Source organism: Mobula birostris, chromosome 26 (assembly GCF_030028105.1).
Source record: "Mobula birostris isolate sMobBir1 chromosome 26, sMobBir1.hap1, whole genome shotgun sequence".
NCBI lineage: Eukaryota > Metazoa > Chordata > Chondrichthyes > Myliobatiformes > Myliobatidae > Mobula > Mobula birostris.
In genome coordinates, this window is record NC_092395.1 from 10,172,989 (window position 1) to 10,199,406 (window position 26,418).

General features: G+C 41.6%; 1 protein-coding gene across 5 annotated transcripts in view; it reads left to right on the forward strand.

Annotated features, from left to right (window-relative positions):
• LOC140188030 (BTB/POZ domain-containing protein 2-like) overlaps window positions 1–25,017 on the forward strand; it is a 47,403-nt gene extending 22,386 nt beyond the window's left edge. For all 5 annotated transcript variants that reach the window (XM_072243931.1, XM_072243926.1, XM_072243927.1 and 2 more), the window contains 5 exons: window positions 550–747; window positions 2,623–2,815; window positions 5,453–5,540; window positions 18,960–19,106; window positions 20,056–25,017. In XM_072243931.1, coding sequence (XP_072100032.1) covers window positions 550–747; window positions 2,623–2,815; window positions 5,453–5,540; window positions 18,960–19,106; window positions 20,056–20,217 — 788 coding nt within the window. In that variant the 3' untranslated portion in view covers window positions 20,218–25,017. The remainder of the gene's footprint in view (window positions 1–549; window positions 748–2,622; window positions 2,816–5,452; window positions 5,541–18,959; window positions 19,107–20,055) is intronic.
• The last annotated feature ends 1,401 nt before the right edge of the window (window positions 25,018–26,418 follow it).

The window sequence follows — 26,418 nt, forward strand, 5'->3', positions numbered from 1 at the left end:
ATTCATATAGATAACTGACCCCACCTAGATGCTTATAGGACCATGATATTTCTCCAAACCCATATTCAGTGTATATGTATTTATTTCCTGCATGCATGTTTATTTTTTTAATTCTGTATTTTGACAGTGTTCTATTTGCTGACCTATCTTTACCAGATACGATAGCAGTCATCGGGTTTTGGAGAAATGTCATGGTCCTCTAAGCAGCTAGATGGCGAACAGTTAGCTATATAGTTGGTACCTTCTCAAATTAAGCTTCATGCTGGATAGGATAGCAGTCATTGGGTTTTAAATAAATGTCATTTTCCTCTAAGCCGCTTGGTGGCACTTAGCTATATAATTGGTATCTTTTCCTCAAAGTGAGCTTTTAGATTCTGGAGTAGTTGCCCCATTTACAACAATTTCTTTAATCACAGTGGTTCAGAGATTACTATGTGCATTTGTTTCAACTAACAGGCCTTTATGGGTACTCTGGTGTAGTATATTTATCAAAAACATTTTTCATTTTGAAACTGGAATTGTTGGCCTTAATGTTGGTTTATGTTACAGATACGCTAATGGCGGTGCTAGAACGTGACACTCTAGGAATCCGAGAAATTCGGTTATTTAATGCTGTGGTTCGTTGGGCAGAAGCAGAGTGCCAGCGACAGCAGCTTCAACTCACACCTGAAAATAAACGTAAGGTGTTAGGAAAAGCCTTGTCGCTCATCCGTTTTCCACTAATGACTATTGAGGAGTTTGCAGCAGGTAATTCTGCAGTAGTAGAGTTGAATTAATTTAATTGTTAATACTTTGCATTATTATAGCACAATGGCATTTTAGAACTGGCAAAACTTTATACTGTTTTGAGATTTAAATCAATGAGTACTTTAGTGGTATAGTATAGCATACTTGATCTCAACACATGAACATAGCTAAAATTGGATAACTTCTGCATTAACTTGAAATACTGAAAAAACATTAGTTATATTTTCCTTGTAAATTTATTAGGTTGATTGAGTGAATGAATGGAGATAAATCAATACACTTAATCAAGTTGTATTTTTTTTCCTGATGTCTGTTTAAAGAAGCAGTTGCTCCCTAAACCTAGCCTTTTTATTGGTTCAAACTGGTTAGCCTTTTATCTCTCTAAAAATAAACTTGAAATGAAAAGTCCATGAAAATTACAAAGATGGTATGTAAAGTTGGGAACTAAGTTAATCCCCATAATAATCTGCTGAGTGTCACTGACGAGGTTGGCCACAGCCGAAACTAAATCTGTTTGGCTGATGGTCGACATGCTCCTGTGCAGAAATGGCACGAGTCTTGTCAACAGGTTACAGAGCAATTATGAACTATGGTGCCTCAGAAAACTGTAGAGTTCCACCCCCGTTAATGTCTGCATAATTGCAAGTGCATCTTAAAGAAAATGATTGTCATTGGTTCCTACTTGTATTAAGTATAATTGTCTCTCTGCAAGTTAATTACTTCTAATGTGCTTTGAGCTGTTCAGTGACTGTTGTGTGAGAGATTACATGGGTCATATAAGACTCCTTCAGAAAGTCAAACTCTTTTAAAATCAGGCTTTAAAAAATGAAGAAAATAATGTTTTTATTGTATTTGTGAATAAATTAAATGGTTGCTTATTGTAGTGGTCACTTGAAAACAAACCAAAACCACTTAGACTCTAAGCGCGAGGAGTTGATACTGTATGATGCGCTATCCATCCAGTAACTATGTTCCAAAATCAAAGAATACGTTCAATCCTTTATTATGAAACCAGCAAAATTAACAACCTTTAACAATAAAAACTAATGAAACTAAAGCTAGCGAATTAACAAAATAAAGTCTTAGCGTATTTAAACGTACTTAAGCCAAGCATTCTTAAATATATTCAAGCGGTCAACGAAAAGATATCAGCCCCGGCCCACTCCCTGGCTGTACCCAAACTAGACTAAACGAAAAACGAAGCATGGATATATAACTAAGCTCTTCGCTTCTTCCACACCCCCAATCCATGTGACAACTACCGATAATAAACATGGAACACAAAATTGATAGAAATGGATATATGGCTCCTACACTTATGGTTAATTTTACCTTCAATTTATGGTAAATGCTTTATTTGGCATTCTTTAGAGTAGTCTTCAGATCCACCATAGTTGTCATTTCCTAAATCAATCCAATTCCGTTGTGCTTTTGTTCACCTATGCTAACATGCTCTGATGTAATGCTGTACACCAGGGGCTCCCGTCCTGGGGTCTGTGGACCCTTTGCTCAGTGGTATTGGTCCATGGCATAAAAAAGGTTGTATATCAAAATATCCATTCTGCAGCAAATGTAAACGTAAAATATAAACAAGCTGTTTGATTTTGAGGAATATTTTAGAAGGACATGTCCACTGATCAATTATACCATCTGCACTCCTTATTATAAAGCATTGAATACCATTTGAGTATTAACTTCTCCTTCAACCCCAGAATAACTTAAGGCAATGGTTTCGAAATTGACTTGGTCTCAATAAGTACTAAGTAAGAAGTCTGTTTGACTATCTAACTTCTAGGAGTGGAGTTTGCTGTAACAGTATCAAATAACATAACATGTATTTCTCTCCTCTCTCCCCATCCCCTCCCCACCCCACAGGACCTGCACAGTCAGGAATTCTAACAGACCGAGAAGTTGTTAGTCTTTTCCTACATTTCACAGTCAATCCAAAGCCTCGGGTAGAGTTTATTGACAGACCTCGTTGTTGTCTAAGAGGCAAAGAGTGCAGCATCAATCGTTTCCAACAGGTGGAAAGCCGTTGGGGCTACAGTGGTACAAGTGACCGGATAAGGTAAAGTGTTTCTATGCAAACTAGTTTCCCCAAGGATTATGTGTATCTGTAAGCTGTGATGTGATACTGAGAACCATGGACCATAATGTACAAGACTGGTACTTTTTAAAAAAAATCTCTGCTGGGTTAATTGTTAGGTATGTAAGTTAGTTAGTATACTAGCGTCTGTTAATGGTTAACCTTCCAGGATTTCTCCCTCAGTTTCCACCGAAGGCCAGAGAATTCAGTTTTTCCCCCCATAATACTAAACTAAACTGCAAATAGTTACTGGGTTGCTTGTGTTATTGACTATATTTGCCAGCTAAATTGGTGCCTTTCCTCAGAGAGAGAAAATGTGAGAAAAGTTTCATTTGCCCTTCACTCAACCCTAGAATATCTGGACAGTGAAGTTGCATACACCATGATGCAGTTCGTTGGCTGCAACTCGGCTTTCAAAATTAATCAATAAGCTCTAAGACCTAAGCCTCAATGTCCACAAGAAAATGAATCTTAAGATTGTATATGGTGACATATAATAGACTTTGATAATAAATTTACTTTGGACTTTGAAATGAGGTCCTTCTGGATATGTTTGTTAAGCCAGACCGCAATGAAATACAGTAAATCACAAACTTTAAAGATGGGTGGTGGTGTTTGGATATCCAGTGTCCCCAGCTAATCAATAATGAGGTTAATTTTTTAAAAAGTAGGGATTTTATAAAAAGAAAAACTTATTATATTCATTAATATCCTGCCTGCAAATAGCAAAAGAAAATCTGCAGATGCTGGAAATCCAAGCAATTCACACACAAAATGCTGGAGGAACTCAGCAGGCCAGACAGCATCTATGGAAAAGACTAAACAGCCACTGCTTTGGGCTGAGACCCTCCATCAGGACTGGAGAAGAGTCTCTGCCTGAAATGTCAACCAAACTCTTTTCCATAGATGCTGCCTGGCCTGCTGAGTTCCTCCAGCATTTTGTGTGGGCTGTCTGAAAACAGGTTGGATATACATTTAGCAGCAAGTATCAAAAAGTAGTTGAAAGTGAGATTGCAGCATTTTAGGGAAAGGAGTGATAGGCTAGGTCTTTCAAAGAACAGGCATAATACCTGTATTATTTTAGGTCAGTTGTATGATTTCTGTTCACAGATCTTCCCCTTTTTTCCGCTCAAGAAAAGTATGCAGGTATTTTTCATTGGGTACTCAGTTGCCCTACTGCTTGATGACTGAAGGAGGTGTAGTTAAAAATGAGATGTCAAACTGTAGGGTTGCTAAACAGCAGGCAAAAGACAAAGCAAAGTGATCCCACACTCAGTGGATCAGATTCAAACTCTACTATCCTGTCGCATCCAGGGAGACACCATTGACTGGAATTTCAGTTGACTACAAGAGCAGTTTAAGAGCCTAGATATCCTGTGTTTAAGCTTTTCCACCACCTTCGAGTTTGCAGCCAACAGCACAGTACAGTTCTCTTCACTTCTCCGGTGTCGTGCAGTTCCAACAGGACTCAGTTTGTAACTGTTCAGGGCCATGCAGTCAACTTGGTTGGCATCCCATCCATTCACTCCCTCGATTGCTGTCACATTGTAACTGTAATATGTACCATCTGCTAAAGGCAGTGCCTGTCTCAGGGAACTTCCAAAACCCATGACATCTACTACCATGTAAAACAAAGGCAGCAAGGGCATAGAAACATCACCACTGCTAGCCACACACATAGTAACTTTCTACCCCAGCCCCAATAACACTGGCATAGTACCTTCACCAAACGACTGCAGGCATTCAGGAAAACACTTGCATACACTTCACAAGGGCATTTGAAAGTAAGACAACAAAGTTGTCGTTGAGAAAAGATTCTGTAGACACTGGAAATCTGGCACAACACAGACAGACACGAACCTATTGATACCCAAATCCCGGAAAAACAAATAATAGAAATAAAATAGTTTTGCAGAACACTCCATTCAAAGAATATTTTGAGAAAATTATTTTTTTATTATTGATAAAAGCAATATTATTGAGGCATCACGGTAGAGTAGCTATATTATAGCTTGGGGCATCGAAGTTCAATTCTGTCACTGTAAGGAGTTTGTACATTCTCTCAATGACCGTCTGGGTTTCCTCCAGGTGCTCCAGTTTCCCTCCACAGTCCAAAGACGTATCAATTAGTAGGTTAATTGCTCATTAAAAATTGTCCTTTGATTAGGCTCATGTTAACTAGGTGGGTTGTTAAGCTGAAGGGGCTTATTCCAAGTGGTATCTTTAAATAAACAGATAAATGAGATTTAAGTAGATGCATCATATTCAGTTATATTATAAGCAATTATTTTCATATTTAATATTGGAAACAGGAAGGTGGACCTACACCTATGAAGTTTAAGAGAAACTGATTCATTGAGGAATAGTTTCAGCATGTAAAAATGCAACTAAAGCAGCAACAAGGACCAAGAATAAATGTATGAAAAGTGTGACAGTAACTAATCAAACCTGACCTTGATTATATACAGTTAATGTAAGATGTATACCACAGGAAAGGAATTCGGTGCTGTTTGGAATGTCTCTCAGATATTTCATTATAATGCCTCAGAAAATACTTGACAGTATTTTGGGAGACATAGTTAAATTGTACTAATATTCTATGTATCTTTAAAACCACAGGTTTACAGTGAATAGGAGGATATTTGTAGTTGGGTTTGGCTTGTATGGATCAATACATGGGCCCACAGACTACCAAGTAAATATACAGGTAAAAATATTTATTTGTAAAACACTTTCCTTACATAGCAATGTCCCAAAATCCTTAAACACTGGTACTCTGTTGTATTTTTTTGAAGTGCAATGGGCAGTTTAAGGTAAAAGTTCCCACTAACAGCTGTATGACATAATCAGTGAATCAGTTTGCTATAAATGTTGGTTCAGTAAATGGGAAGAACTCTCAATTCTTCAAAGTCCTGCTTCGAGATCTTTTATATCCATCTGAGGAAACAATGGGACCATTGTTCTAACACGCTGTGATAACAGTTAATATTATGCTTTCAGTACTGAAGTGGAGACAGTCAGTTCTGACTGACAAGGAGTTACAAACTGAGTCATTACTGACTATAAGCTGATACAGCCTATGCTATCTATAATTACTGTTAATGGAAGAACGTAGAGCTACTTGAGAGAAGTGGAAGTATATTAGGCTATACCAAGGGTTCCCAACCTTGGGTCCACAGACCTCCTCGGATAATGGTAGAGGTCCATGGCATAGAAGTTGGAAACACCTGGCTTATACACTTATGTATAATATGACTTGTATTATAAGATGACTGTGAGGAGAAATGAAATTGGGGTATAACATTTTAATAATTTTCTTTAGATTAAAAAAAATAATCCCTGTTTCTAATTATTTCTGTAGTTGTCCAAAATGAATGCAGGTTGACTATCAGTTACCGGAAATGCCTGGGGTCGGTGGTATTTTGGATTTAGGAATTTGAAATATTTGCATCCATATAATAAGTCACATTTGGGATGAGAGACAAGTCTAAACTAAATCCATTTATGTTTTTTATATATATATATATATACACACACACACATGTACATACCATGAAGGTAGTTTTATATAATAGTTTTGATAATTTTGTGCATGAAACAATAATATGCGCATTGAACTATCAGAAAGGTAACCTATCACTATCTTAACCACCCAGGTGGACAGTCGGTGGCTGTTAGGCATTGCCATCATTCCTGACTCTGAATTTACAGTATTGTGCAAAAGTCTTGGGGATATGTATGTAACTAAGTTGCTAGACTTTTTCATAGTAATATGGTAGTTTTATGTATTGCACTGTACTGCAGCTGGAAAAACAAATTTCTTGACATTCTGTTGCAAGAAAAGGTTTGTGAGCCATAGAACATTACAGCACAGAAACAGGCCTTTTGGCCCTTCTTGGCTGTGCCGAACCATTTTTCTGCCTAGTCCCACTGAACTGCACCTGGACCATATCCCTCCATACAACTCTCATCCATGTACCTGTCCAAGTTTGTCTTAAATGTTAAATGTGAGCCCGCATTTACGACTTCATCTGGCAGCTCATTCCACATTCCCACCACTCTGTGTGAAGAAGCCCCCCCTAATGTTCCCTTTAAACTTTTCCCCCTTCACCCTTAACCCATGTCCTCTGTTTTTTTTCTCCCCTTGCCTCAGTGGAAAAAGCCTGCTTGCATTCACTCTTTTATATACCTCTATCAAATCTCCCCTCATTCTTGAGCATAGAGGAGCGTAGTTTGTCTATTATAGTTACTCATTCTTGAGTAACTATAATAGACAAACACAATCTGCCTAAGCTAATAATACACCAACAATTGTACTACTATTTGTCAATACTGAGTACACCATTTCATCAATCTCAGTCCAAGTGCAAAAAGTAAGTGAACCTCTGGGGAATGCCTTGTACAAAAGCAGTCTGGAGTTAGGTGTCCCAATCAATGAGATGAGATTAGAAGCGTCAGTTGTAGAGATGCCCTGCCCTATTTTTTTCAAACAAAAACAGCACCACACAAAGTCAGGTTACTGACAGAGCCTGCTCTTCTCAAGAAAGATCTGCTTTTGTGCACCATGCCTTAATCAAAAACAATTTTCAGAGGACCTTAGAAGAAGAATTGTAGAGATGCATGAAGCTGGGAAAGGCTATAAAAGCATTTCTAAAGACCCGAGTGTTCATCAGTCCACAATAAGAGAAGTTGTGTACAGTGGAGGAAACTCAGTACTGTTACTACTCTCCCTAGGAGTGGGTGCCCTGCAAAGATCACAAGAGCACACCACGCAATGCTTAAAGAGGTGAAAAAGAATTCAAGCATAGCACCAAAAGACCTGCAGAAATCTCTAGAATTTTCTAAAGTCTCTGTTCATGTATCCACTATAAGAAAAACACTGAACAAGAATGGTGTTCATGGAAGAACACCATGGAGGAAACCACTGCTCTCCAAAAAAAACATTGCCTTAAGCCAACTAGAGGGGAGGCTCTACTTGATCTGGAATTAGGAAATGAACCTGGTCAGGTTTCAGATCTCTTGGTGGGAGAGCTTTTTGGAGGTAGTGACCACAACTCTCATCTCCTTCACCACGACGCTGGAGAGGGATAGGAGCAGACAATTTGGGAAAATGTTTAATTGGGAAGAAGGAAATATGATGCTATTAGGCAGGAACTTGGGAGCAGATGTTCTCAGAGAAATGTGGCAAATGTTTAGGGAACATTTCCATGGAGTTCTGCACAGGTATGTCCCATTGAGGCAGGGAAAGGATGCTAGAGTTGAAGAACTATGGTGTACAAAGTATGTAGAAAATCTAGTTAAGAAGGAAAGAAAAGTTTATGAAAGGTTCAAGAAATTAGTTACTGTTAGAGCTCTAGGAAATTACAAGGTTGCTAGGAAGAAATGGAATTAGGAGAGCCAGAAGGGGCCATGAGAAGGCCTTGGTGAACAGGGTTAAGGAAATCCCCAATGCATTCTACAAGTATGTGAAGAGCAAAAGGATGAGTCTTGTGAGAATAGGACCAATCAGGTGCGATAGTAGAAATTTGTGCATGGACTCGGAGGAGATAGTGGAGGTACTTAACGAATACTTTACTTAGTATTCACCAGGGAAGAAGTCTTGGCAATTGTGGGGATTTATAGCGGACTGAAACGCTTGAGCATATAGACATTCACAAAGAGGATGTGCTGGAGTTTTTGAAAAGCGTTAAGTTTCATATGGTCACCAGGACCAGATGAGATAGAAACATAGAAACATAGAACATAGGCTACTGTGGGAAGCGAGGGAGGAGATTGCTGAGCCTCTTGCAATGAGCTTTGCGTTATTAATAGGGACTGGAGAAGAACCGGAGGATTGGAGGGTTGCAAATGTTGTTCCCTTGTTGAAGAAAGGGAGTGGAGATAACCCAGGAGGTTATAGACCAGTGAGTCTGACTTCAGTGGTGGGCAAGTTGTTAGAGAAGATCTTGAGAGGCAGGATTTATGAGCATTTGGAGAGACATAGTCTGGTTAGGGGTAGTCAGCATGGCTTTATCAAGGGCAGGTCGTGCCCTACGAGCCTGATTGAATTCTTTGAGGCTGTAACAAAACACATTGAAGGTAGAGCAGTGGATGTAGTGTATATGAATTTCAGTAAGGCATTTGATAAGATTCCCCGTGCAAGGCTCCTTCAGAAAGTAAGGAGGTGTGAGATCCAAGTGTCGTACTCGATCAGACCCGATGCAATAGCAATTATACCACAAATACACTGATACATGTAATTCTTTTCAAACCTTTATTCCCTACTCATAGCATGCTATGGGAGAAGTTACAAACTGATCTCCCAAAAGAGCCAGTCCAGAAACTGCCCCCGAATTACACAATTCTCCACAATTTATAACGTTGATCAGGTAGCAGGAAATTTTACGATTACAAGTTTAGACAATATTAGAATCATTTCAATCACATGCTAAGATACAATTAGATGTAAGATAATCATTGGTCAGTAAGTTATAATTATTTTAAGCCAAAGCTAGCCCATCAGTTCCTCATTCGGACCTTTCCCCTTTTCTCTAGAACATTCTAGCCCCTACACTATACTTCCCATATTTAGCTATACCTTGAGCTGCTTCTGCAAGATCAGATAGTTCCTTATTTGAGCCTTTGCCTATCTTTAGACAACAATGACTAGTACGTCACCCGTTGCAGAGTGAAGCTTCTTTCTGACTTGTCCAAAGCAGTAAGCTAAGGCACTTACGAGGAATTCTGCAGATGCTGGAAATTCAAGCAACACACATCAAAGTTGCTGGAGAACGCAGCAGGCCAAGCAGCATCTCTAGGAAGAGGTACAGTTGACGTTTCGGGCCGAGACCCTTTGTCAGGACTAACTGAAGGAAGAGCTAGTAAGAGATTTGAAAGGGAGAGGGGGAGATCCAAAATGATAGGAGAAGACAGGAGGGGGAGGGATGGAGCCAAGAGCTGGACAGGTCATTGGCAAAAGGGATATGAGAGGATCATGGGACAGGAGGCCCAGGGAGAAGGAAAAGGGGGAGGGGGGGTAAAAACCCAGAGGATGGGGAAGGGGTATAGTCAGAGGGGCAGAGAGAGAAAAGGGAGAGAGAGAGAATGTGTGTATATAAATAAATAGCAGATAGGGTACAAGGGGGAGGTGGGGCATTAGCGGAAGTTAGAGAAGTCAGTGTTCATGCTATCAGGTTGGAGGCTACCCAGACGGAATATAAGGTGTTGTTCCTCCAACCTGAGTGTGGCATCTTTACAGTAGAGGAGGCCGTGGATAGACATATCAGAATGGGAATGGGATGTGGAATTAAAATGTGTGGCCACTGGGAGATCCTGCTTTCTGTGGCGGACAGAGCGTAGGTGTTCAGCAAAATGATCTCCCAGTCTGCGTCGTGTCTCGCCAATATATAGAAGGCCACATCGGGAGCACCAGAGGTAGTATATAACCCCAGCTGACTCACAGGTGAAGTGTCGCCTCACCTGGAAGGACTGTCTAGGGCCCTGAATGGTGGTAAGGGAGGAAGTGTAAGGGCATGTGTAGCGCTTGTTCCGCTTACAAGGATAAGTGCCAGGAGGGAGATCAGTGGGGAGGGATGGGGGGGGAGGAATGGACAATGGAGTCGCCTAGGGAGTCGCCCTGTGGAAAGCCGGGGGGGGGGGGGTGAGAGAAAGATGTGCTTAGTGGTGGGATCCCGTTGGAGGTGCTGGAAGTTACAGAGAATGATATGTTGGACCCGGAGGCTGGTGGGGTGGTAGGTGAGGAGCAGGGGAACCCTATTCCTAGTGGGGTGGCGGGAGGATGGAGTGAGAGCAGATGTACGTGAAATGGGGGAGATGCGTTTGAGAGCAGAGTTGATAGTGGAGAAAGGAAAGCCCCTTTAAAAAAAAGGAGGACATCTCCCTCGTCCTGGAATGAAAAGCCTCATCCTGAGAGCAGATGCAGAGGAATTACGAGAAGGGGTGGCATTTTTGCAAGAGACAGGGTGAGTAGGGGAATAGTCCAGATAGCTGTGAGAGTCAGTAGGCTTATAGTAGACATCAGTAGATAAGCTGTCTCCAGAGATAGAGACAGAGAGATCAAGGAAGGGGAGGGAGGTGTCGGAAATGGACCAGGTAAACTTGAGGGCAGGGTGAAAGTTGGAGGCAAAGTTAATGAAGTCAACGAGCTCAGCATGCATGCAGGAAGCAGTGCCAATGCAGTCGTCGATGTAGCGAAGGAAAAGTGGGGGACGAATACCAGAATAGGTTTGGAACATAGATTGTTCCACAGAACCAACAAAAAGGCAGGCATAGCTAGGACCCATACGGGTGCCCATAGCTACACCTTTAGTTTGGAGGAAGTGGGAGGAGCCAAAGGAGAAATTATTAAGAGTAAGGACTAATTCTGCTAGACGAAGCAGAGTGGTGGTAGAGGGGAACAGGTTAGGTCTGGAATCCAAAAAGAAGCGGAGAGCTTTGAGACCTTCCTGATGGGGGATGGAAGTATATAGGGACTAGACATCCATGGTGAAAATAAAGCGGTGGGGGCTAGGGAACTTAAAATCATCGAAAAGTTTAAGAGCGTGAGAAGTGTCACGAACATAGGTAGGAAGGGATTGAACAAGGGGGTATAAAACCGTGTCGAGGTATGCAGAAACGAGTTCGGTGGGGCAGGAGCAAGCTGAGACAATAGGTCTGCCAGGACAGGCAGGTTTGTGGATCTTGGGTAGGAGGTAGAAATGGGAAGTGCCAGGTGTGGGAACTATAAGGTTGGTAGCAATTGACGGGAGATCCCTTGAGCAGATCCCCATCCCTCCCCACTGATCTCCCTCCTGGCACTTATCCTTGTAAGCAGAACAAGTGCTACACATGCCCTTACACTTCCTCCCTTACCACCATTCAGGGCCCCAGACAGTCCTTCCAGGTGAGGCGGCACTTCACCTGTGAGTTGGCTGGGGTGATATACTGCATCTGGTATTTTATATATTGGCGAGATCCGACGCAGACTGGGAGATCATTTTGCTGAACATCTACGCTCTGTCCGCCAGAGAAAGCAGGATCTCCCAGTGGCCACACATTTTAATTCCACATCCCATTCCCATTCTGATATGTCTACCCGCGGCCTCCTCTACTGTAAAGATGAAGCCACACTCAGGTTGGAGGAACAACGCCTTATATTCCGTCTTGGTAGTCTCCAACCTGATGGCATGTACATCAACTTCTCTAACTTCCGCTAATGCCCCACCTCCCCCTCGTACCCCATCTGTTATTTATTTATGCACACACATTCTTTCTCTCTCCTTTTTCTCCCTCTGTCCCTCTGACTATACCCCTTCTGTCAGAAGGGCTGTATTATGATAATTGTGGGAGATTTTAACATGCGAATGGATTGGGAAAATCAGGTCGGCACTGGATCTCAAGAGAGAGAATTTGTAGAATGTCTGCGAGATGGCTTTTTAGAATAGCTTGTTGTTGAGCCCACTAGGGGATCGGCTGTACTGGATTGGGTATTGTGTAATGAACCGGAGGTGATTAGAGAAATTGAGGTGAAGGAACCCTTAGGAGGCAGTAATCATAACATGATTGAGTTCACTGTGAAATTTGAAAAAGAGAAGCCGAAATCTGATGTGTCGGTATTTCAGTGGAGTAAAGGAAATTGTAGTAGCTTGAGAGAGGAACTGGCCAAAGTTGACTGGAGAGAGACACTGGCGGGAAAGACGGCAGAGCAGCAGTGGCTGGAGTTTATGCGAGAAGTGAGGAATGTGCAAGACAGGTATATTCCAAAAAAGAAATTTTCGAATGGAAAAAGGATGTAGCCGTGGCTCACGAGAAGTCAAAGCCAAAGTTAAAGCAAAGGAGAGGGCATACAAGGAAGCAAAAAATAGTGGGAAGACAGAGGATTGGGAAGTTTTTAAAAGCTTACAAAAGGAAACTAAGAAGGTCATTAAGAAGGAAAAGATGGACTATGAAAGGAAGCTAGCAAATAATATCAAAGGGGATACTAAAAGCTTTTTCAAGTATATAAAGAGTAAAAGACAGGTGAGAGTAGATATAGGACCGATTTTAAAAAAAAAAAAAAAAAAAAAAAAAATGATGCTGGAGAAATTGTAATGGGAGATAAGGAGGTGGTGGAGGAACTGAACGAGTATTTTGCATCGGTCTTCTCCGAGGAAGACATCAGTATACCGGACACTCAAGGGTGGCAGGGAAGAGAAGTGTGCACAGTCACAATTACGACAGAGAAAGTACTCAGGAAGCTGAATAGGCTAAAGGTAGGTAAATCTCCCGGACCAGATGGAATGCATCCTCATGTTCTGAAAGAAGTAGCTGTGGAGATTGCAGAGGCATTAGCGATGATCTTTCAAAAGTCGATAGATTCTGGCATGGTTCCGGAGGACTGGAAGATTGCAAATGTCACTTCGCTATTTAAGAAGGGGACAAGGAAGCAAAAAGGAAATTATAGACCTGTTAGTTTGACATCGGTGGTTGGGAAGTTGTTGGAGTCGATTGTCAAGGATGAGGTTACAGAGTACCTGGAGGCATATGACAATGGAGGCATATGACAAGATCGGCAGAACTCAGCATGGTTACCTTAAAGGAAAATCCTGCCTGACAAACCTATTACAATTTTTTGAGGAAATTACCAGTAGGCTGGACAAGGGAGATGCAGTGGATGTTGCATATTTGGATTTTCAGAAGGCCTTTGACAAGGTGCCACACATGAGGCTACTTAACAAGATAAGAGCCCATGGAATTATGGGAAAGTTACGTATGTGGATACAGCGTTGGCTGATTGACAGGAAACCGAGATTGGGAATAAAGGGATCCTATTCTGGTTGGCTGCCGGGTACCAGTGGTGTTCCACAGGAATCAGTGTTGGGGCCGCTTCTTTTTACATTGTACATCAACGATTTGGATTATGGAACAGATGGCTTTGTAGCTAAGTTTGCTGATGTTACGAATGCAGCCCCCCTGGCCACCCTCAGGGTCGCTTGGCTTGCTGTCGTCTAGGGAAACAGCCTCGGCTCCGCCAAACTGGGTAATTCGTTTGTGTGGATGCTGTGTGAGGTACCTCACCCCGCCCAAATAACAGACATTACACCAGATGCAATTAAATGATTTACAGTTTATAGATATTACTGGAACTATATAATTGAAAGAAAATAAAATATAAAAGGAAAATAAAAGGCGCCACACTTATCAAAGTTCAATCTCTTCGTGCACAAAAACCGTTGGAGCTCAAGGACCACCTTCTTCACCCTGTGACCCCTCGGACCACCTCGACCGGCCGCCTGGGACCAACAACGGTGGTCGACCAGACGCTCCACACGAGTCCGTCTCCGTCTCCTCGCCGAACGTCCCGCTCGGGGTCCGACCCTGTTAGCGGACTCACAGCACCTGGTCCATCCTCTGTCTCGCTCTCCCGCCTTCTGCCCCAAAACCCCGCGCATACAATATCTTCAAATACACCAAAACCATAACAACTATCCCAATTGGTTAATAGCACCCTCTTATCACCCTCTAAACCACAATAAGCTGCTAGCGCAAACTTTCTCAGCGTTAAAGCACAACAAAGCCGCATTCCCCAGATTAACATAACAAAAACGCCATTTTAATTAGCCTCCGCAGTAACATAAAAATCGAAACCCCCTTACACTCTCCCCCCACCAAATAAAGTCATGTCCTCATGACTTCTAAATAACTCGCCACCCAGTCCTACAGACACACAACACACACATACACAGATACACACAGTGACAGTGCTCCCCAAACAGTGGACCTTACTCCCGTCCCACGGGCGCTAAATAGGCCAACCTATCTGGGAGCTTCTTAACCCTCTGAGACCTCCGTACCCCCTCACCTAAACCCACAAGGCTCAGACACTACTAGGGATACCTCGGGCCTGCTTGCCAACTCCTCTCTCACTCAGACCATCACTACAGCTCGGAGCCCCCTGTCCCGTGGCCGGGGCCCCGCCTCTCCTCCTTCCTGATCCTGCCGTAACTCAGACTGCCCACAGCTAGCCCTCCCCACTACACCTGACTCAGTGGGAGAAGGGCCAAAGGTCTCTTCCTCAATCACGGGGAAGTTAGCGAAAGGCAGCATGTACCACATGTGCAGCACATCATCCTTCGAATCCGTATTCTTTCTCATTCCTTCGATCGGTAGCTGCTGAAACATTTAGCTGAGGCTACCCCTTCAGCCTCCTGCAATCGAGAAGTCAGCTTCTTTGGGGACTCCTTCAACTCTCGCCACAGCCTCAGCAGTTCTGACTCAGGGTTCCTGGCCATCTCAATCTGGGACGCAGTTACCCCACCAGCTTCTTCCTCCCTGACCTGAAAAGCAGCAGTTAAAGGATGTTCAGCCTCCGGTTGTTTCTTCCTGAGGGCGTCTTCCAGGTCAACTTTCAGTTTTTCCACTTCATTTAAACTCGCAATAGTCATCTTCAGGTTCCTTTCAAGCGTCCGCCTCCCTTTTCCGAGATCTGTCCTCCATTTCTTTACCTCTTCGGGAGTGTAGTCAAACTCCCCTCCCTGGGCTCTCGGTTTTCTGTTGACCTTAGAACACTTCCTTGATCTTCCCCAACTTGTAAATCTTCCAATCTGTTCTGAATGGACGTCTCAAGTTTCTGCTGATCCCTTCGAAGGTGGGTCATTGTTTCTTCTCGCTGGATTAATTCGTCAGTGTATGACCGCAGTGCGGTGCAAATCCCCTCTCTTCCCTGTGTCTCATTCAGATTGACGACCTGGGTTTCCATCCCCTGGTCCACCACCGTCTGTCCCAACACCAGGAAGTTCAACTGATATGTCGGGTCATTTTCCTCACATTGCACCAAACTCCTCCGGCCAAAAACTCCTCCACATTTGACACTTCGCTTTGGTCGCCCGGGCTCAGCCACTCGCCTCGTCTCATAGTCCCCTAAGGCGAATCCAAGCTCTAGGCAGTCATTCACATACGTCAAAACTCCACACACCTTCACTTCCCCCACGGTTTTCCTCATGCCCCGCGGGAAGGATGCAGGGGCTCCGGATATGCCCTGGGGCATCTTTTCGGATCGGAAGAATCCTAGGGAACTAATAAAGGCCATCTTCGGCTCAACAGCCGCACTCCTCAGGATCTGGCAACATCCACCCCTCAGATGCAGCACATTAAACCACATCGCATCATCCACACACACGCTGCCTTCATCTTCCACGCTGCCAGGGTCCAGTTGCCGCGACCTCTCTCTCACTGAGGTGTCTTCAGCGGTCAACTCCCCTCCCTCGTGGTGGTTCGGAGCATCTACTAAGAGGGTCTCACCCTCAGCTACTTTCCCCAAGCCGTACCACCGCTGGGTCTCATTTAAATTCGGTACTGGCTCAAGGCTGCTACACACGTCCTCAGAAGCAACTCGACACGCTGGGTGCCCAGAAAATGCCTCTATGAACTCCAGCGTCATTAACCAATCATCGTCTTCTGGATAATTACCGGCACTGGTACCCAAAGTCTCCGGTGCCCTTGTGGTTGTCAAGGATAAATGCTTCAGACACCGGTTGTAAAACGAACTGTACAACAACTTGATCTGTGCGCCGGGGTCGAGGATAGCTTTAGCATCGCTTCCCTCTATCCATAACAACACCCTGGGGCGTGGCCCCTCTAAGCCTTCAGGAATAGGGTCTTTTCCTTGCGGAAGTTCAGTGGTACATTGCTAGGAACGTGCTTCCCCAGAGACCGCAGGCCGTACCCCCACTGGGCCTCCACTAAGTTTCCCGACACCTCTCTGATCAGCTGAACAACTGATCTCCTGAAATGATCCCCCTGGCACTACAAGCAATTTAGCCGCCCTCCTCGCCAGAGAAGACACACTGAAAACTTTCCCCCCTCTTTCAAATAACTGACAGCTGTTACTACGGTGTAAGTGAACCTGACAGCTCTAACACCGTCACCAGCCCGCCTACTCAAACTTTCAACCAATCACTGTCGCTCATCTAACAACTGAGAGATCCGCTCCGCCCACGTCTCACACGTCTCCGCCCCTCCTGGGGTGGACACTATCCCCAGTGCCAGGCGGAGCCTGCCAGAGCTAGAACATTTATTCGCAGACTCTACCTCCAAATCAGACCACTCTTTCCTCTCTCTCCCAACTGCATGGACAGCCCAGAGTGCCACCTGTAACTCGTCAATGCTAGTCTGAACTCGAACAAAGACCGCACCCACAACGCATACAGCAATCAACAGCAAATAACCCACAGAGACACACATTACAGATTTAATCAGGGCACCCACACAGCATACCAACAGACTCAAGCATCCCGGACAAAGCCCCCACAATGCAGCCCCCCTGGCCACCCTCAGGGTCTCTCGGCTCGCTGTCGTCTAGGGAAACAGCCTCGGCCCCGCCAAACTGGGTAATTCGTTTGTGTGGATGCTGTGTGAGGTACCCCACCCCGCCCAAATAACAGACATTACACCAGATGCAATTAAATGATTTACAGTTTATAGATATTACTGGAACTATATAATTAAAAGAGAATAAAATATAAAAGGAAAATAAAAGGCGCCACACTTATCAAAGTTCAATCTCTTTGTGCACAAAAACCGTTGGAGCTCAAGGACCTTCTTCTTCACCCTGCAACCCCTCGGACCACCTCGACCGTCCGCCTGGGACCAACAACGGTGGTCGACCAGACGCTCCACACGAGTCCGTCTCCGTCTCCTCGCCGAACGTCCCGCTCGGGGTCCGACCCCGTTAGCGGACTCACAGCACCTGGTCCATCCTCTGTCTCGCTCTCCCGCCTTCTGCCCCAAAACCCCGCGCATACAGTATCTTCAAATACACCAAAACCATAACAACTATCCCAATTGGTTAATAGCACCCTCTTATCACCCTCTAAACCACAATAAGCTGCTAGCGCAAACTTTCTCAGCGTTAAAGCACAACAAAGCCGCATTCCCCAGATTAACATAACAAAAACGCCATTTTAATTAGCCTCCGCAGTAACATAAAAATCGAAACCCCCTTACACGAAGATAGATGGAGGGGCCGGTAGTGCTGAGGAAACAGAGTCTGCAGAGAGACTTGGATAGATTGGAAGAATGGGCAAAGAAGTGGCAAATGAAATACAATGTTGGAAAGTGTATGGTTATGCACTTTGGCATAACCAGATGAGGAACGTTTGTCCGCTCTTGGACTGTATTCCTTGGAGTTCAGAAGAATGAGGGGGGGACCTCATAGAAACATTTCGAATGTTGAAAGGCATGGACAGAGTGGATGTGGCAAAGTTGTTTCCCATGATGGGGGAGTCTAGTATGAGAGGGCATGACTTAAGGATTGAAGGGCGCCCATTCAGAACAGAGATGCAAAGAAATTTTTTTAGCCAGAGGGTGGTGAATCTATGGAATTTGTTGCCGTGGGCGGCAGTGGAGGCCAAGTCATTGGGTGTATTTAAGGCAGAGATTGATAGGTATCTGAGTAGCCAGGGCATCAAAGGTTATGGTGAGGAGACGGGGGAGTGGGACTAAATGGGAGAATAGATCAGCTCATGATAAAATGGCGGAGCAGACTCGATGGGCCGAATGGCCGAATTCTGCTCCTTTGTCTTATGGTCTTTTGCCTTTTGGAGGCAGAGCTTCTGGGAGTATAAAGGTGGCAACTGGAGACGCACCTTATTTCTATTAAGCTTAATGAAAATATGCCGTGAGTAAAAAAAACTGTTCTCGATACAGTCATTTTTGTAATGTGAAAATGATGACCTGTGACATCTTGTAATATTCAATTTTGTCTGTTATCATAGCAAAGGAATTTGGCACTATTTTAAGTGTTTTTTTAAGTTGTAGGAAGAAGCTGTAAACATTATTTAGTAAGAATTACTGAGATAAACTGTTGTAAAGTACAAAAGAGGCAAGGAAAGACATTAAACATAGATATACCAATACGCTATATATATTTTTCCGAGTAATTAGGTTTTTGGTATTTCTAATGTCAATCGCTGAACACACCAAGTGCTCTTTGTTAGTCTACATTTAGCATTCTAAGCAAGTTCTGTTCAGTCAATTTGCATCTGATTACAGGAGATGTAAATCATGCCTTTAGTCATATACTATCTCTAAAAATGATTTGCAAGCTTTCACATTTTTTTTACAACTGCTGTTAAAACAATATACTGATTGAGATATGTTGCATTTTTAGATTATCCACACTGACAGCAACACAATTTTGGGACAAAATGACACTGGCTTTAGCTGTGATGGATCATCTAATACTTTCAGGGTTATGTTCAAGGAACCAGTGGAGATTTTGCCCAATGTTAATTATACTGCAAGTGCAACATTGAAGGTATGTTTATAGATTTGTTTTGGAGGTTACTTGGAGAATGGTTCCAATAGTGAGAGAGTTTAGGAGCAGCGGGTACAGCCTCAAAGTACAAGGACGTCCCTTTAGAACGTGGGTTCCCAACCAGAGGTCCATAGACCCCTGAGTTAATGATGGGGGTCCGTGGTATAAAAATGCGTTGGGAACCACTCCCTTAAAACATAGAAGAAGACGAATTTCGTCAGCCAGAGGATGCGGGAATCTGGAATACATTGCCACAGATGGCAGTGAGGGCCAAGTCAATGGGTATAGTTAAAGCAGAAGTTGATACATTAATGACTAGTAAGGGCATCGAAGATTACAGGGAGAAGGTAGGAGAACGGTTTGAGTAATAAGTCAGCCATGAGCAGACAAGATTCCTCCGGGTGCTGTAGTTTCTTCCCACAGTCCAAAGGCGTGCTAGTTAGTAGGTTAATTGGTCATTGTAAATTGTGTGATTCGGCTAGAGTTTAATAGGTGGGTTCCTGGGTGACGCAGCTCAGTGGGCTGGAACGGTCTGGTCTGTTCTGTACCGTATTGCAAAATAAAATCTCATAGGTGTGCTTTCTTTTTTAAAAAAAAAATCTTCAGGTGGCCTTGTAGTGTTTATTTCAGCTTTTCCAGGAGGGAAAATACTTGTCTGTCTAAACAGTGTTTATTCTGCATTTTCCTCTACACCAGCTCTACTTCTGTTGATCTGTGGAAAATGTTTTGTATTTAATTTGAGCAGATGAGAGGTGATCATACCATGAGTCAATTTAGGTGGTAATATGAACGTGCAGCATGCTGTCCCTCTAGACTCTTTCTGAAAAATCGCTTTTTAAAGATTCCTTTCTCTTATGTCACTGTTTTCAATGCCTTATTGTTTATACAAATTTTACTTGGTTTCTGTCATCAATGAAAGATTATTTTAAAAAATTCTTTTGTGCTGTAGGGGCCAGATTCTCATTATGGAACAAAAGGACTTCGTAAGGTCATCCATGAATCTCCAACAACAGGCACAAAAACAGTCTTCACATTCTGTTACGCTGCTGGGAATAACAATGGAACATCAGTAGAGGATGGGCAAGTCCCAGAAATTATCTTCTATACGTAGTCAAGTTCAATGGGACCTTGAGATCTTCATTGGTCTCTCAGATACAAACTGATTGTATGCTATTGTATATTTGAAATGAAGAGTAATGTGCCTACTACTAGGCACAAGTTTTGAATATTGTGCTTTATTGGCTGACAGTGTAAAAAAAAAAGCTTATTTTCCCTTTTTCCTCCTCCTTGGCTCTGTATTGTCACAGAATGTAGGAGTATTGTTATTGTGGTGCCAATTCTAAGCAGTTGTTTTGCTTAATGATGTGAGAAATGCACTTATGTAATGAGGGCTGTCGCAAAGCTGAGTGTCTAAGCCTTGAAGTTTCAGATTAAAAGACCCACAGCACTATTATAATGAAAGCCAAAGACATTACACTGCATATAAGGAGAGCTTCAAATTACTGTATAAACATATTACTATGTAGAAACTAGATTATACCAGCAGTTTATAACACAAATGACAAAATCCAGATCTTTAAGTGGGGAGTATGTTAACTCGTAATGTTTAACAACATGTATTAGTAAATGTTTATTAGTACCAAAAGGCAACTAGAAAACTAAAATACGTCACATCTAATTTCAGCTCTTGCTCTCCAATTAACATTTTGTGAAGGGTGTATTCCTTACAGTTCAGTGGAAAATCTCTCATTCTATTACCGTGATAACATATTTAGCCAGTTAAATATGGGTCCAATTTCTAGGGAAGTTTCAAGGTAGTATGTTTCAACATACTGAAGACTAATGCTTTCTGTTACTGGTGTAAAATACAATTAAAGCAAGTATACACAGCATGGCTTTTACGTGGTTTCAAGAACTGTTATTCAATAACTAGTAAATGTAGGGGAGCATCAAATTTGATATCTACTGGGTAGTTTGATATGTTTTTCAAATGTACAGAATTCCACCCTGAATTTTGTGAAAAGACTGAGTTGCTGAGATCTATAATTGTTTTGTAGTGGGTGATGCACTCTAGGTGGAACAAAAACAGAACAAGAACAGTGATTTGTCAATGGCGACTGTATGATGCAGGTCAGTTTTAAAGAAAAGATCTCCAATCAGGAAAAAAATGACAACATTAAAGCTGCAGAGATTTGGGAAGATTCCAAGGATCTTTCCAAGAGTTACGTTGCATTCTCTCCACATTATATTTGTAAAAGAATTATGTCAAGCAGTTTGGAGGAAAGAATGATCCTATTCCTCCAATGATTTTCAGGCTACACCTTAACAGCATTTCCCTCCCTCCTCTCCTCCCCTCCCCCCACCAAATGCACTACTTCCTTCTGCCTCCACTTTGATATCACGCACATTATATTTAGTTATGATTTATTTACTTGCCCCAGACACTAGAAAACATCAGACCTTTGAGGTTCTTTTTAAAAACTGGTTTAATAGAAAAACATTTATTCTACAAATGAAGAAAGGTTTGACTTGGATGCTGAATTGGTTTCACCTTGGCATAAGGCAGTATTTATTTTGAAAATACAGGGATATTCACACAAAGAATGATATATATTTCAACACTGAAAGAACTAGTTGTAGATGCACACTGAACGCAGTTACTCTAGTCCCATTTCACCTGTGTTCTGCTGTACATTTTTAAATGTAAAATCATACTTATCTATATATAGCTGTAGCAAACACATTTGTAATTTAAAAACAAAAAGCTGGAAATATTCAGGCCAGATGGCAGTGTTAATATTTCAGATTATTGACCTTTCATCAGAACCCAGGAAAAAAATTAGAAATCAAATGTAGTTTATGCTGCAGGAGAAGGAGAAGGGTAGAGAGAACCGATGGATCGTCTCGATAAAGGTGGAGACTAAGAGAGACTGGAGTGATGCACTTGGTAGTAGTGCTGGTTGAGAAGGCTTTTTTTTAAAACATTCATATCCAGTGAACCACTTACGAAAAAATTCTTTGTGTTTCCCTGTGATTAAAACTGTGAACAGTAATGCATTAAATTGTTTTTAAAATATGCTTAAACTTTAGCCTCCCTATTGTAACATATTTTGGAAAGATGTAATACTTTCCGTGTTGATTTTGTTCCCATTTTACTTGTGTGGGTGCTCTCATGGACTCAGCTTTTGTGTAACATGATTTTACTGAAACTTAAGAAATATTTTTACCAACAGCATTGTAATGAATTACTCACAAAGCTGGAAACACAAAGGTGCTAATTGGCCAACCATCTCTAGATGAGACAGGTGTTTGTGCCATTTTGAAATTCAAATCCTGCCTTGTGAGCAATACTTGACAGTATTTTCTCTATCTTGCATACTGTCTTTGAGATTAGAAACACAAGAAATTCTGCAGATCCTGGAAATCCACAGTAATACACACAAAATGCTGGAGAAACTCAGCAGGCCAGGCAGCATCTATAATGAGGAATAAACAATTGACGTTTTGGGCCAAGACCTGTGAGTGTGTTGCTGCAGTCTTTGACTACATATGAACCATTCTATCAGCACAGAATGGCCACATTTAATCACAGTGAGAGAATGGCAGTTTTCCTTGCCTTTTGCCCAGCTTGTACTTATACATATTAGGATTATTATTATTATTATTATTTGATTTCAGTTAAAGTATTGAACTGCAGAGTTTCATGAACATTTAAAAATGTATTTTAAATGTCACGGTTTCCTTTTGTGTTATAGTTTATTTAACAATCTCTCAGGTTCGGACAGTTTTAATGTTTTTGAAGCAGCTTAAATCACAGCACTGGATTTCCCTCAGAAAATAATAAAATCCTCAACAGAAATGAATAATGGGTAAGATAAAGAAGGTAGTGATAATAAATTAGTAAGACATGGCAAATGCCTTTTTCTGCCAATAGCTTAATAGTCTTTTAATTACGAGCCAACCTCTTTTTATAGCTGGGGCCCACTTAAAGCAGCCATGAGAGAAAATTCAGAATTGTGAAATCAAATGAAGACACCCTGTATGGAGCTCAATGATATCTTGAGAATTTCAGATAAGTTTACAATGATTCATAGTAATCTATTACTTAAATCTTCAGCTTCAACTAGATCCTCAGCTATATGCCAGTTCACACACTTATAAGGAAATGCACATCTAAAATGTTTGGTTATTCCAGGACTTCACCAATGTATTACAACTCAAACAAGAAGACAAGTTAGCAGACTGCTATTGGATATTGCAGGATTCTGCCCAACTCAGCCAGGAGGTACCTTAGTTCTGATGTCTAATGAGCCATTTATCTGAGAATTTCAGAAATAGTGCATGCACTTTACACTATTGGAATTGGCTATTGTGTGCAGTTGAACTTTGTGCATTTGGGAAACTGGAATAAGAACATTGTTATCTTCCCCTGGTGATGCACTGAAACTTGAAGGCTTACTAAATGGCAACATTGCTATGGCCCTTTCACCAATCAGTACACGAGTTGTGGCATTATTTAGAGAACTCTCTGCTTATTTAGACTTTGAATGTATTGCTAATTTTATTGTAGAAACTGCCTGTCAGAATTTGCAAGCAAATAACGTCATTTTTTTAAAGAAGTACTTAGAATCTTAGATACTGTAGAATGAATGTATAAAATGATAAGTAAACCTTTATGTATTCTAACTACTTAAGCCGTGAAAGCCTATTTTGTCAAGATGTCTACAGTAATTCAGTAAGTGGATGTGTGGAATGGCACTTGCGTATGTGTCAGAGAAGGTTCTTTAAAGTAGAGGATTTGAGGGAGCTTAAAATCACAGAAGCAAGATATTGTTGCAAACTGAAATAGTATTGAAACATTCCCAGAAGGGGATAAAGAGGCAATGTGGTTCAGGCAAAGCACCAGTTGTGTTGCCTTTAAATTTAAACGAACCTAATTTATCCTTGTTAAAATGAAACTGCCAGTGCAATTATAATAACCTTTACCTCTTGTCACAAAAGTCCAGGAAAGATGCTATATGGTAGTATGATTCAATTTGCTCAAACACTTGAATAGGTTGCAAGGTCTGACTCAGTCTAGAGATGCTATAGGTTCTGTTTTTATTGGAGTAGTTTAGAAAATAACAAACCAGTACATGCAGAAACCCCATTAGTTCCCATGACCATTTGAGCTGTAATATTACAGTAAAATGCACTTTACAAATTTGCAGAGCTATGATTTTAATGAGATTGTCATTTCCTTTAGTGCCACTGGTTGGCCATTAGTGGTGCTGCAGTGCTGTTACTTAGAACCACAGTGTATTTTTTTATATTCTCATTTGTGTGTGTAACATCATTCAGAAGTACAGTTGTGGGAGGTATGGTAATCTGATAGCCCTTTAGTGGAAGCAGTGGGGAAACAGGTTGGTCAGTGAATGTTGGATTGCGAAGTAAAACAAATGCAAGAAATAGAGATTTTAGGGTAAGTTATTGGATCATTTTTCTCGGTACTGGAAATTCAACACAGAACGTAACTGAGCATTCAGCCATTTTGAACACGTAATGACATTTTAAGTGCATTAGAATGGCTTCTGTTGGAGACCATTTTAGATTGGTGGTGGCTGGTTGGAGGTAATATGCAGACTAATCGGTTGCAAGCCATTAAAGGGTTCTGATTGAAGCTTGTCAGATCAGTACAATAGACTTTTTACTCAACACCAATTTCTTATTTATGTGATTTAATAAAAAAAAAACACTATTCCTGAATGTGTATAAATCCCTGAATTCAAAGTTTCTTCAAGTCGTTAAATGATTATCAGTATGTGCATGTTACAATTAAGGAATACACGATAAAAAATCATTGGCAAAAACATCTAATATTGATATGATAGATGGAGTCCAAAAATGTTTCACAAATATTTGTTAAAATAAAATGTTTAAAAAATGCGTTTGTGTAATTCACTTTTAATGTCTCTGCATCTCATGCATTTACTACTTTATATGACCATATAACGTAGGAGCAGAATTAAGCCATTTGGTCCATTGAGTCTGCTCCACCATCTCATCATGACTGATCCTTTTCCTCCTCAGCCCCAATCTCCTGCCTTCTCCCTGTATCTCCTGATAAATTATTGATAGTTGTCTAATACTTTTAAATAGATAACATACAGGTTGTAAAGCTTTCCCATTCTCTTGTCAAATGACTGATACTGTTGTATTTGCATTTTATCCCCCTTTTCAGAATGCCTGAGTGATCTACGTCCAGGCACATAATGCTGTCATGTAAATAAATGCTGCTTCCAGTGGGCAAACATGCTCACCAGCAATACTGAATGACCACAGTAAAACTGATAACATTGCACTTTGGCAGACTAGCAGGTTTTTCCAAAATCTTAGATGTTACTTCTACCAACATCCTAACAAGCTTTCAATTTTTTTGATGTTTCACAGTATTCCAACAATTTTAACAGGTAAATTATTAAGTTTAAGGGGAGTGTTGGAACCAAGGGCCTTGCTGAGTTTTGGAGAGCATAGCAATGGGAATCCCTATGAAGTTTCTGGGGAATATTGAAAACATCAGATGCTGAGCCATTAGGATTTCCACATTGGAGATTAAAGTATCCTGTTTTTGGTGGGGGTAATTGGAGGTTAAACTTTTTTTCCAGCAGATTTTTTTTATTGTTTGAGATATTTTTAAACATACGTTTTGTGAATCTGAAAAGAGCATGTAAATATAGCGAATCCACACTGACAGTAACACAATTTTGGACTACAGTGACACTGGGTTCAGCTGTGTTGGATCATCCAATATTTTCAGAGTTATGTTCAAGGAACCAGCTGAGAATTTTGCCCAGTGTTTATGATACTGCAAGTACTACATTGAAAATCGGTTTATAGATTTAGAGAGGATGTTTCCAATAGCAGGAGAGTCTAGAACCCGAGGGTATAATCTCAGAATACAAGAACGTCACTTTAGAACAGAGATGAAGAATTTCTTTAGCCAAAGTATTGTGAATCTGTGGATTACATTGCCATAGATGGCTATGGAGGCCAAGTCATTGGACATAGTTAAGGTTGATGGTTTCTTGATTAGTAAGGCTGTCAAAGATTACAGGGAGAAGGTGGGAGAATGGGATTGAGAGGGATAATAAATCTGCCATGATCAAATAGTGGAGTAGTCTTGATGGGCCAAATGGCCCAATTCTCCTGTGTCTTGTGTTCTTAAATACAGGTTCGTTTAGACAAATGTGATCTTTACTAAAGGGACACAAAACATCTATGAGCTATCAGGATACAAAGTCTAGTTCTCTGGAATATAAAGTCTACAGAAAAC